Source organism: Poeciliopsis prolifica, unplaced genomic scaffold, assembly GCF_027474105.1.
Source record: "Poeciliopsis prolifica strain line A6 unplaced genomic scaffold, Auburn_PproV2 SCAFFOLD011, whole genome shotgun sequence".
NCBI lineage: Eukaryota > Metazoa > Chordata > Actinopteri > Cyprinodontiformes > Poeciliidae > Poeciliopsis > Poeciliopsis prolifica.
The window spans coordinates 3,461,596-3,474,313 of NW_026562386.1; the positions used below are offsets into that span (position 1 = coordinate 3,461,596).

The 12,718-nt window shown below is 41.1% G+C and overlaps 2 protein-coding genes across 4 annotated transcripts; one reads left to right on the plus strand and one right to left on the minus strand.

Moving 5' to 3' along the window:
- Positions 1 to 225: 225 nt before the first annotated feature.
- Positions 226 to 7,184, plus strand: mthfsd (methenyltetrahydrofolate synthetase domain containing). 3 transcript variants are annotated; one of them, XM_055036923.1, is made up of 9 exons: positions 226 to 358; positions 484 to 591; positions 1,646 to 1,755; positions 1,817 to 1,930; positions 2,270 to 2,383; positions 2,477 to 2,567; positions 2,786 to 2,898; positions 2,994 to 3,119; positions 5,430 to 7,184. In XM_055036923.1, exons 1-9 carry the CDS (start codon positions 253 to 255, stop codon positions 6,171 to 6,173), a joined length of 1,626 nt encoding a protein of 541 aa, XP_054892898.1. In that variant the 5' UTR covers positions 226 to 252; the 3' UTR covers positions 6,174 to 7,184. The 3 variants fall into 3 exon arrangements, with proteins under 3 accessions (XP_054892898.1, XP_054892900.1, XP_054892899.1); XM_055036925.1 differs by lacking the exon at positions 1,817 to 1,930; XM_055036924.1 differs by lacking the exon at positions 1,646 to 1,755 and having other exon boundaries at positions 484 to 587.
- A 1,881-nt stretch (positions 7,185 to 9,065) lies between these two features.
- Positions 9,066 to 12,298, minus strand: foxf1 (forkhead box F1). The gene is made up of 2 exons (XM_055036307.1): positions 10,971 to 12,298; positions 9,066 to 10,025 (listed from the first exon to the last, which is right to left on the minus strand). The coding sequence occupies exons 1-2, from the start codon at positions 11,947 to 11,949 to the stop codon at positions 9,862 to 9,864; spliced, it is 1,143 nt and encodes a 380-aa protein (XP_054892282.1). The 5' UTR covers positions 11,950 to 12,298; the 3' UTR covers positions 9,066 to 9,861.
- Positions 12,299 to 12,718: the final 420 nt, after the last annotated feature.

Sequence of the window (12,718 nt, forward strand, 5' to 3'; positions counted from 1 at the left end):
GCCTGATCAAATTTAAATGAAAATGTTCCTGTTTGTTAGATCGCTTTGCTCTGACCTCTAAATAATTCAGGGATAAAAAAGAATGTTTTGTCTGCACATCAACCGGACATAACTCCTTTATAAGAGCGAAACGTCAAACACATTCCCCACGCTTACGGAAAAACTTGCGTTCCCGTAGTTCGCGCGTTCCGTAAAACTGTCCTTCGCCAGCTTCCGTAGCAGTGATAAACATTGACAAGCAGCTGTTTCTGCATGTTAGTGCTCACGTGGAAGATTTTCCAGTGCAAGCCAGTGTTGAAGAAGCAGCTCGTTTTTAACAGCAGCGACATCATGGAGCCCGTCATTAAAATAAACCCAGGTAAGGACGATGCTCCTCCTCGCTTTGCTCCTGCTTGTAAACGCAGCTGCGGTTCTGTCCGCACCGCTGCCATCGGTGATGTAGCTTCGTCTGCTTGGACCTCATTCCCCTCTTCTATCGTCCAGGCGCGTCGAAGTGGGACATCCGCCAGAGGGTTTGGGACTACATAGAGGAGCAGAACTTGGCCAACTTTCCCAGGCCCGTCCACAACAGGATCCCGAACTTTAAGGCAAGTTCCGACTGCAGGGAAACCTCCGCGTTTCTAAATTATTGTTTGTGAATGCAGATAGTTGTTCCACCATGGGTGCTGCTTGTGGTGTCTTTTTCGGGTCTCTGGGGCCATTATTTTTTAGAGACCCTAAAAATAGCATGGGACAACTGCTTTTCTCAGTTTTCTTAGGGGAGATGTCTCACAGATGGAAAAGTATGAGTTCTTCTAGAGAGAAAGATGATCGTCCATGCAATCTGACGTGCTTAATTCCTAAAGTGCTTTTTTCAGTTTTGCGTCACATGGTCGGTTTTCTGCTGAGTGGCATATTCGACACCATGTGCATGGAAGAGACTGGTAATGCACAAGCCTTGCTACAGTATTTTCTTAGATTTTTGTGTGGTAGACTCCGCTTAAAAGAGTAAATCATTGAGAAGTGGAAGGAAAATCTTACATGATGTTCTAAAAACTTAAAATTTAATTTAAATTTGTGTGCCTCCTCTAATATACCTAAATTAAATCTAGTGCAGCCACTTGCTTTCAAAGTTCACCTAATTACCAAATGTAGCCCACCCCTTGTGCAAATTAACCGCAGTGTAAATACAGATGCTCTGCAAAGGCTTCAGAGGTTTGTTGGGTAACTTTAGTGAAGAATCTGTGTTCTCTACTTTTAATGTGAGAGAACAAAATGGATGCGATGGCAAGGTACTGCAGCTATGATGTATCTGCAAGTTATATATTTGCAAATTAAGCATGCCCTCTAAGCTTAATTAAATTTTGGCGACACATTAATTGATTTAGAAACCTGCTACAAAGCTCCCTCTTTTTAGCTACAGTTGCGACAAATCAGGAAACAATTAAGACAAGATTATCTTGTTAACATGACAAATAGTACTACCTTTCAGTTCTGTAATAGTGTTCATTAAACTGATTGATACCCAAGTGAAAATTTTTTTAATTAAATCAGGTGTAAACACAAATGTATTTTCTACATTGCCTTTAAAATAGTAATTGCATAGTCCTGTTATGTATTTACTCTTCTGGTTTATTTTCTTATTGTGTGTTTATTGATCAGGCAGCCAATCAAGCTTGCAACAAGCTTGCAGAGCTTCAGGCATTTAAGTCAAGCCAGACAGTGAAAGTAAACCCAGACAAACCTCAGCAGCAGGCTCGCTTTGTCACGCTGGAAGTAAGTTGACAAAAATTGAAAAAAGAAAAACTTGTATGAATTGCTATTCTTTCCTCTCTAGGGGGCTTTCGGAGCCTGCAGCAAAGTGGCAGAGTTGCAGACTTTTGCCCAGACGGCTGAGGTGAAGGTGGATCCTGACAAACCTCTGGAGGGTGCTCGGTTCGCGGTGCTGCAGGTAGCACGCAGCTGTTGGAAGAAAAGCACCAAAAAGGACTTTTTAAAAAAAAAAAACATTAAAATTCTTTGCATGTTTATGAAAAAAACTAGTTGGTCAGATTAATCTGGAGATATAAATCTATAAAACAGCACATGGCAAACAAACTATTTAGTGTATTTTTTCCCTTTATATAATTAGTAACATTGAAGCCACAGTGAACGTCGTTTCATCTCGAATCTTACTGCAACTTTCATCCTCTCTCTTCAGTTCTCTGATATATGCTAGTTATATAATTATCTAATTAAAGTTAGTCTAATTCCCAGTCTTTAGTCGTCTATTGTTTGGCATAATTTACAGGCACAGAAGACTTTGTTGGTTCCAACTCCTCGTCTTCGCTCTGGCCTCTTCAATAAGATCACCCCGCCGCAGGGTGCCAACAAAGAACAGCTGCGTGTTTGTGCCTCATCTCAGGTTTGCAACTTCAACCTGAAACAATATTCATAAGAGCCAGAGAAATTAAGAGGTTTTCTAACTAAGTTTTTGTGACTTTTAAATCTCCTGCAGGGTGTGAAGGACTTCAGTGTTCCTGTTGGCCTGGATGCAAAAGTGAAGGTTGATTTGGTGGTGGTTGGCTCAGTGGCAGTTTCTGAGAAAGGTTTGTTCTGCATTATGTGTGTGTGTGTGTGTGTATGTGTGTGTGTGTGTATATATATATATATATATATATATATATTTTTTTTTATTTTATTCATACCAAATAAAGTAACACTGTTGATAAACATTGTCTTTTTAATTATTATTAGCTTAATTCTGTCTGTTATATAATACAAAAAAAAATATTTGAAAAAGTGCCTGAGCATGCATCTTCTGCAGGTTGTCGGATTGGAAAGGGAGAGGGTTATGCTGATCTGGAGTGGGCCATGATGGCTTCAATGGGAGCCGTGAATGATTCCACTGTGGTTGTCACTGTTGTCCATGACTGCCAGGTTAGTATTTGTCTGATTTTTCTGGAAAATTGCAACGCTTTTATTGTAGTTTTGCCATTCAATGAAACGATTAAATTGCTGCATTTGTGTTTTAGGTGGTAGACATTCCAGAGGCGCTTATAGGAAGTCATGACCTGACAGTTGATTACATCCTCACACCAACCAGAGTCATTAAGACTGAATGCAAGCTGCCCAAACCACAGGGAATCATCTGGACTAAGGTAAAAGCTAAGGCTATTTATCTGTCTTGTGTAGATTACATTTTGGTTATTCTTTCGGCATTATGATTTAAATTAACTTTACACATGGAGTTCAAAGGTTGTTTTTCTTTGCACAAATACTGCAGCTATAATATTTAATAGATTCTATTGCAGCAGTAGGAACAGTTGTTGCTGTTGTGCTTTAAATACAATAAATTAAATGTTGTTTTATGTTGTAATTTTTTTTCTGTAAAAACTGACAATATACTCTTGTTTAAAAGTTATTATACCAATAAAATCTCAAACCCTCTTTCTCTGTTATGTCAGACGTTGTTCTCTGATGACCATTTGCATTTATAAGATCTGGATCATGTGATATTTTCTACTATGTACCAATACATAGTATTTAACATTTTTGAAGTGAAACAAAAAAATATACCTGAGATGCAGCAGTCATGCTTTTCAATTTTCAGTTTCCTTTGAGGTTGGAACTGCAATTTCCAAATTTGAATGAAATGTTTTGTTTTTATTTATCAAGAACTATCAACATCTAGAAAAGTTTTAGAGTTGGAAAGAAAATGAAAAAACAAAAAAAAACATAATATTCTCCTCTTTCATGTGTTCAAGCATTTGTTCATAGACTTGGCTTGTTGATCATCGACGAGACGGTAAAGGGAAAATTGGTCATAAACATATCTTGCAGATTAATTGATTCATCTCTAAAGTCAATTTAATTTTTTTTGTGTGTGAATGTATTGAGGAATTCATTTTGACTTTTGCCACCTTTTCTATACTTTAGATGCGACCAAAACCTGTGTATAGCTTGTTTTGACCGTATCTACTCACAGCCTTGCCTGTATGTAGCACACAACACTGACTTTCCAGTATTTCAGCTGTTTCTTTCGCAATGACCCAAACAAATAAATTTTATTTTCCAGGAAACCGACATTATCATTACGTATGAATAGAAAACTTCCATAAACGTAATCCTCTTCACCACTGGCTTTGTCTCAAACCATGAAACAATATTTCATTTTTTACTCATCTTGGAGCAAAGCATTTGCTTGGTTTTCATGAACCCAGTCAGCTGCTCCTCTGCATTGAAACATTTCTTGCTTTGTCATGGTTTTGTTAAAAACCGTGACATATATTTATAAAAAAGAAAAGAAGTTGCACAGAAATTAATAGCATGAATTAATGCACTGCATCATTCCTATTTGTTTCTTCTTCTTCTTCTTCTTTTTTTTTTTTTGCATCATTATACCTGGAAATCCTGAGATGAAATGTCTTTAGTAAAATGTGTCAGTATTTTCACTTCCTATTAACTATTTTATCACAGTGATACTGCAGTTTAGGTACTTCTAAACTAGAGTTTAGAAGTACCTAATTCAGTGTAACCCCTGGATTCTCAATATGTTCATGCCCAATGAACATATTGACTATTTATAATATATATTTTTAATATCTTTTATATAAAGAAGTACAATTTTTAATATATTTATTTTTTCAGTTGAAACGGTGAACTTGCTTGTTTATTACTCTTGCAGATGCTTTTTGTGATGTTCTTGTCTTATATTGGAAGTCGTCTGCCTCCATGTTTTTATCAGGCAGGTTTTGTAAATGTTCTTCACCCTAAAGGCTTTACCCCAGACTGAGCTTCAGGACCTATTTTATCAAGGTCACACTGCCCCCTAGTGGTCCAACCCCACTTACTCAAGTTCTCATGAGACACGAGTGTTTTAAAAGTGTTTCTTTATGCAAATGTTTCACTCATATAGCCCTCAATGCAGAATACATCTGCTGTATGAATGTATCCTCTCTGTATGATGTCCAATTATTACTTTCTTTCCTGTATATTCATAATATGGTGTTGCTTGAAACCTCCTTATTTATTTCCTCTGGCAGAGACTGTGTGAATTTCTTGTTGATAATATTTCTTCTCATCAGACACGATGAGCATATCATTCTCATCGTGTGGCCATGTTGTGTGTAACCCCTGGATTCTCTCAGACACGTATGTAAGTAAACAAAGCCCACTGACCTCACAGCCAGGAAGGCCAAGTCTGGTCATCAAAGGCGGCTCTGCCCAGCCACCTTGGCTCTGCAGGGTTCAGGAGGAACGACGGGTCAAACAGGCCAGTGTGAAAAACAATAGGCTTGTATCCTTTACATGACTGGTCAGCATCAAAGGCTGCCAGGACACTTGAAGACCCAACAAATCAAGACGGCAGGGGTTATTTTTAACTGTGTGGGAAGTGAAATATCCTGCCGCTGTAAAGATATTTATTAACGACGGGCAGTATGGGCTAAAACCGGTTCTTTTGTCTTTAGCTGGATGCAGAAAAGTTGGAGAAAATTCCCATCCTGAAGAAGCTGCGTGCTCTGGAGGAACAGGCTGGGAAGGACGTGACTCTGGGGACAGCGTCGCATGCAGCAGAGCCCGGTCTGCAGACTAATCAACCGAAAAGACAACCTAGACGGAGGCCAAGGCGGAATACACAACAGGATACTGAGGGAGAAACCAGCCAGGAATCTAGATGGGAGAAAAAAGGAGAGGCAGATCAGAAACCCAGACAGCAGCCAGTGAGAGCCAGGAAAGACAGCAGGGGAAGTGGCAGAGGAGATGAGGAGGGAGAGGCTGGCAAAGCGGTGAAAGGTAGGAGCAGGAGGGTGGCGAGGGAGCAGGGCCCAGAGGAAGGCAGAGGTGAAGCGACGACCCAGCGGAAGCTGCCTCAAAGTGTGACCACCGTGTACCTGGGAGGAATCCCCGCCGGGCTGCGCGTCAGCGAGCTGAAGACCGCGCTCAGGGAGAGGAACGCCGCCCCGCTGAGGCTCACCTGGCAGGGTGCACAGCACAGAGCCTTCCTGGACTACAGCGACCCTCAGGTGGCCGACCAGGCCCTGGAGGCGCTGCAGGGCCTGAGCCTGAACGGTCACAGCCTGCAGGCCGAGCTGGCCAAGAGCCAGCGGGGACACAAGAGGTCCGGACAGAGACAAAAACCATCCGCGGCTGCGAAGTCAAACGCGTCCCCGCCAGATGCTAAAAGTGACACCGCGAAGCAGGCTGATCAGTAACAGCGGCAGGCAGCGCACCGCCACAAAATATCTTCATATTAATGCACGTTTAATATCTTTAGAAGTGTTGATCTGTTTTGATCATTTTCAATGGAATCTGTTACAATCTGTTCATGTTAGTTGTAGTTTTTCAGGAAAAACAAGACTTGAAGGTGTGAGGAAATTAAACGTAGGGTCAGTATCAAACATTTCCTGAATTGTATTTGTTGTAACATTTGAAATAAGCTTAAAGATTCCCACATGTGCCTTTCTCTGTTTACACCCAACTCTCACTCCATGTGTTTAGGTGATCTTCCTGCCTGAAGGTTTATTTTTAGCTTTTTGTTCCAATTTAAAGACACACTGAATTTATTTTTCATAGTCAAAGCTTTTCCAGCCATAAAAAAAAAAAGCTTTTAGGGCATGGTAGTTTGCTTGGGGAAAAAACAAAACAACAACAAAAAAGCGACGCAAACGACTCCACCATCTGGAAATTGTAAATGATATTATGTGATTATGGATGCATGAGGCCTTACAGTGACATTTCCAAAAACTTTCAGTTTCCAAGAAAACTTGCATGCACAAAGTTGCCATGTCTTTTAATTTATCTTTTTTTTTTTTAAGCATTCTTCTGTTATTTTCTTTGATCAAATTCCTAAAAACAAAAGTTTTGTCAAATTTTGTATTTGAGATGGCATTGGAAACCACTGAAACCACATATGTCCCACTGGACAAACTCAAAGTCAAACCTTTTGTGCTATTTTAGCTAAGATTTATGTAAATCTAGAAAGTGTCGAGAGCCCTAGTTTAACCATAATTATTTTTTGAGTTATTCGTGTGATTCAGTCTGCAAAATTCAGGTTTTGTAGTTTGAGTTTAAGATCATTGTTTGTATTTTTGTGTAAAGCTGTTACGGCAAGGAAGACTTGCTTCTTAGTCAATTGAACTTTTTTTTTTTTACTGTGACATCCTGATTCGATCCTCTGTTTAATCTGTTTGATAACACTATTAAAGCACCCAGTCATAACTAGACAGTATTGTCTTTTTTAAAATTTTTCCCAAAATTAAACAGAAACTTTGTTTTGGTTGTGATGAATGTTGAAAAGGATGAACTTGTGCCCTTTTTTAAAATGAGAGATGATAATTGTGAGCTCAGTCTTCAAACTAAAAACTTATTCTAAACGGTAGAGATTACATTCATGCATGACGTTGAGGCAATCATTTTTGCTTTTTGAAAACGGGGTGATAGTGTATCACATAAGACACCAGTTAAACTTTAAAAGTGGAGAAAATCTAAAGTTTTTTCTTTATGAGTCACTGACTTTCTGAAGTTCTCACTGCAGCTCAGCTCTGAAAATGTCTGTCTGAGCTTCTCACAGGAGATTCATCTGAAACTCAATCATACAATACACTTTTCCTGATTGGTGTGTAATGTCTTGTAGCTCTGTTTTTTTTTTTTTTTTTTTTTTTTTTTTACAGATCTCAATGGTACCTGACAAATGAGCGCTTCGGTGTCAGCTCTGTTGGCTCTAAAGCCCGGCTCCCTCTGAGACACCAGCCCACGGTGCATCTGTCTGCACGGAGCGGTGCCCGGGCTTTTTATGGAGCTGTCATCCAGGCCTGGCCTGGGAACAGCTGCCCGTCCCTCTCTCTCTCTCCTGAGCCCCAACAGAGTCGTGAACCTCAGCAAATGTCATCAGTTAGTTAAAGTGCCGTTGCCCCTGCTCAGGCCGTGCAGCGTGGTATTTCACTGGGGTTCAGTCAGTGGTCATGTGAGACATCAGAGCAACTAAATGGAGTGTGTTGCTCTCTGTGAGGATGCACGCCTGGACTCCAGCACCAACAAACCCTACAGACTAAGATTAGCAAAACGATCCTGTGTGTTCTGGATTATAAGATCTGTGAATCGGAGCAGAACTTCTCATGGCTTCACACTGTAGCTTCTAGAGCCAAAATATGTTTTAGCATCTTTCCTGGGGTTAACTCAAAGGATGACACTACTAGCCAAAGATACGAGAGCCGCAACCAAAAATAATGCCCATAGAAAATCTTGTTAATAAATTTTCACCATTATTATGTTTTGATTTGGGTTTATTACGATGTGCTGGTGGAACACAATGGTCTACACATATTGATTATTTACGTTTACTTTAATTGCGTCGTGTTGTTTCATGTAATGATGAGTTAATGTTAGGTTATTCTTTATTATGTATTTTTTTACTGCACAATTATATATATATATATGTTAGTGTGTGTCTGTAGCCCTGAGTGAGTACGGCTATAGCAAAAACAACTCATTTGCATTTTTGATGCAGATTGAGATTATTCTTCTAATTTTATGTTATTTTACTTTAAAATTATGGATATTTTTGCGTAATGTATCTTAAATTTACACTGGAGTGAGATATCTGTTGTTTCTTATTTACATTTTGAGCACCAGCCAGTGCAACCGCCTGACTTTGTGAATCAAAGTTTATTTGATTTATTAATTTTTCTTTGGAATCGGTCACTTTTCAATCTGAGTGAATTAACGTAGTGACCCCCCCCCCCCCCCCCCGCTACCTCCCCCCTCCTGAAAATTTCTTTAAATAAAATATTCTCATTTTAGGAAGAAGGGATCTGAATTATTGTAGAGCGAAACGCACGCTGGTTGCCGTTTTTTTACTTTACATATTTCTTCACAACATTCGTCTAAAATGCAAGATAAACTCCCGTTTTATGGACTTAGAAGGTCAAACAGCCCCAGAATTCGGGTGGTTTTATTTTAATTAAAAAAATGATGGAACATCAGCTCACACAGAATGAACGAACCCTCACTGTTTTTTCCTAATAGTAACCTATCTACACTAAGTGATAGAAGTAATAATCCACATGAATTTGACAAACGAGACAGTGCTTACAATATATCCTTCTTTTCATTTTTTTTTTAACAAATAACACGCATCTTGACAAATATTGCCAATAAAGCACGGAACTCCTTGGCCAGTTCGCCTGAAACTGAAAATACAGGCCTAGAGAATAAATAAAAAGTTGCGCTTATAGGCTATTCAAAAAGTGCCATGTTTTTTTTTTTTTGTTGGTTTTTTTTTTGTTTTTTGTTTTTTTTGTTTGTTTTTTTTTTTACACAGTATACAGTATGGACGTACAGTATATAGGCCTATGTAATGTCCATAATTATTTATTCAGAAATCAACGCCGGGTATTTTGTTCCAGCTAATTTGTCAACAACATAAAAATTAGAAATTAAAAAAAAATAATAATAAATAAAAAAAACGAAGGTGTGCATATTTTTTTTTTTTTTTACAAAATGATTAAACATGTGAGAGGTGAGAGGTCATCCGCTCCGCAGGACTAAGTACCAAACAGTAAGTTTTTTTTTCTCTCTCTCTCTCTTTCTCTCTTTGTTATGCCACTTTGAAGGTATGGAATTGTTTGTTTTATTATATATTATTATTATTTTATTTTTGTGTGGCTTCAGTCGTCTGGTGTCCAACAACAAAGGGAATTAGTCCGGTCTGCAGGGAGCAAGGAGCTCAAAAGTCTCTCAGTGGTGATTTTGTTGTTGTTTTATTGTTCTAATTCTCTGTTCCCGTGCTGCTGTCTGCATGGCTCCAGTCCGAGTGACTCACACACACACACAAACACACACACACCCACGCACACGCACCCACACACCGTCCATGCGGTGTGCAGCGTGTCCCGGCGGGGTTCACATCACGCACGGCTTGATGTCCTGGTAGGAGACCTGCTGGTGGTGGTAGTAGGAGCTGTTTCCCGGTGAATGCATGGCGGAGGAGGTCATGGCGTTGAAGGAGAACACGAACTCCTTCCGGTCGCACATGCTGGGAGACTGGGAGTGGTACCGAGGAATACCTGCGGAGAGAGGATGGAGAATATTCAAATAAATTAATTTAAAAAAAAATACATATGTATAAATTCCAAGAAACTGAATTTTGAATATGCTATAAATGCATTTACATTTTTTTAGATTTATTTGTAAATGCAAGGGCAATAAAAAAAAGTATACTGGCCTAGAATAAGTAAACTGAAAATATAACCCCGGCTCTTCCAAACAGTTAAACAAAAACGCATTCTTTCCGTTTTAATTTTAAATTGTCCAAATCACACTTTTGTTTGCATAATTTTAACTATAAGTTGAACACATCATTTTGTGTATGTGTGTGTGTTTTTCTCACAAAGCCGAAGTTAAACAGGCAGAATCATGATAATCGAAAGCAGAGGCGGGCTAAGAAGGGTTAATTGACAGCGGCCCTTTTGCACGCCAGTCTCGGAGGACGGGGGCCCTCGGGGCCCCCGGAGCCCCCGGGGCGAGGCAGGATGGACCTCAACGCGCTTGTTTTTATAGCGCCGAGATTGGCACGCTTCTCTGCCATCCCCACGCTTTACTTGTCTTTATCCTTTCCATAAAATAAAGTAAACGTCTCGTTCTCATTCAAGTTTTATTCAAACTGATACTTGCACGTTAATTTCAGAAGGAGAAAATAGGTGGTAATTTCCCTTGGTGGCATTAAATTTAGGGCATTCCGTAATAAAGCAACAGAATTAAGGCTGAGCTGTTGTTTGCAGCGCAAATGCCCGCACTGCTTTTATTTGGCACAAAAACCGATGTGTCCGTTTTTCATGCAGCCTATAAAAACATTAAAACAAAATCTACTTCTTTTGTGGGAATTAAATTCTGTGCTTCTCGTTCTGGAGTTTGGTCTTTTTTTATATATATATATATTTGTTTTCTTTGTGAATTTCCACAGCGTCGCGGAATATTCAACAGTTTCGTGACATCGTAAGCTGGAAGTATACCTTGTAAATCTGTGGTGCTGTGTCCGTTCTGGTGGAGGTACGACTGGTCCAGTGAGTGTGTGGGCAAGCTCGGCTGCAGGCTGTTCGCCCCCGGGTTGCACGGAGACAGCGGCTGCTGCTTGATGTACGACGCCCCGTTGTTGAGCGACGCCGGCGGGGCCGAGGCCCACGCCGAAGCCGAGCTCGAGTAGACGGGGTGAGGCTCCATGACTCCCCCGCCGGTCAGCAGCGGGGAGGCGGAATTGTCGTGGTGGGGGTAATCGCTCCCAGTGGACGCCGTGCAACTTCCCATGTAGGAATGTCCACTGTTGCTCGACAAGTGAGACATGGAGTGGCCGGACAGACCCATCCCATCCATGTTACCTGCCAAGTGTCCATTCATCATCCCGATCCCGCTTTCCAGAGACAGGCTGTTGGGCGGACAGGACAGGCCCCCGCCGCTCCCCTGGTAGTTGTACGCCTCGGGAATGTGGTTGAATCCCAGGCCGTTCATCATGCTGTACATGGGCTTCAGCGCCTGGCATTTGCGCCTGAAGCCTCTGGGTCTCCTTCTGAAGGAGCCCTCCTCGAACATGAATTCGCTGGCCGGGTCGATAGTCCAGTAGTGGCCCTTCCCCGGTCGGCCCAGGCCCTTGGGCAGTTTAATGAAGCACTCGTTCAGAGACAAGTTGTGACGCACGGAGTTCTTCCATCCCTGATACGAGCCCCTGAAGAACGGAAACCGGCTCTGCAGGAACTGGTAGATCTCACTGAGCGTCAGCCGCTTGGTCGGGGAGCTCTGGATGGCCATGACTATCAAGGCTATGTACGAGTAAGGGGGCTTCTCTGGTCGCCGGATCCCTGCGTTCGTCTTTTTGGTTTTCGTGGTGGAGGACGCGGTTTCCATCACCACCGTCTGTCCGTGCGGTTTCTCCGGCGCGGACATCGGGCTGCTCTGGGCAGGAGGCTGCGCTGGGGGCTGCTGGACCTCTGCCGTCATTAGTTTGCCTGGATTCAGTCTTCGAAGTGGCAAAGACAAAGAATTTTTTTTTCTCCACTTATGGTTAGAAAGTTTGACAACACTTCCCTGGCATAAAGAGGAGGGGGTGGGAAAGGACCCCAAACCCAAAAGCGGACGATGGTCTTTTAGACTCTCCTTCGTTGGTTTTAATTCTGTCCTGCTTGGAGTCTGAAGCCAGAGCACTTTCCTTCTTCTTCTCCTTCTTCTTCTTTCTTTTTTTTTTTTTTTTTTTAAAAAGGCGACGTCCGAAATGAAGCGCGGAGCAGAACAGGAGCCGCTTTCCACTTCAGTTGGTGTGTTGTCGTGCGTCCGCGGAGCTCACTTTTTACTTATCTGTTGCCATCGGCGCATTGGAAGCTGTAAGCCTTGTCATCCTACTGCTGGGGGCCCGCCCAGTCCCCTCCTACTCCAGTGGTGGGCTGCAAACATGCACATCTGTGCATGCGCTCACTTTTTATTTATTTATTTATTTATTTTAGTAAAATGATTTTATATCTAACAGATATGGATTTCATATGTTATCTCGAGCAGATTCATTTATTCATTACACCCATGGATCATAAAAATAACTATATGCGTTTGTCCTGAGCTGCAGATTTGTGTCACACTGTGTTTCAATTAAGAGTTTTTGTTTGTTTTCATGCATGAATATATGTATTAGTTTTTTTTATTTAAACAAAAATAATAACATTTTCATTTGAAGTATTCAAAGTATGTCTCCTTTTTAATGCGCGAGTGAGTCAATGAG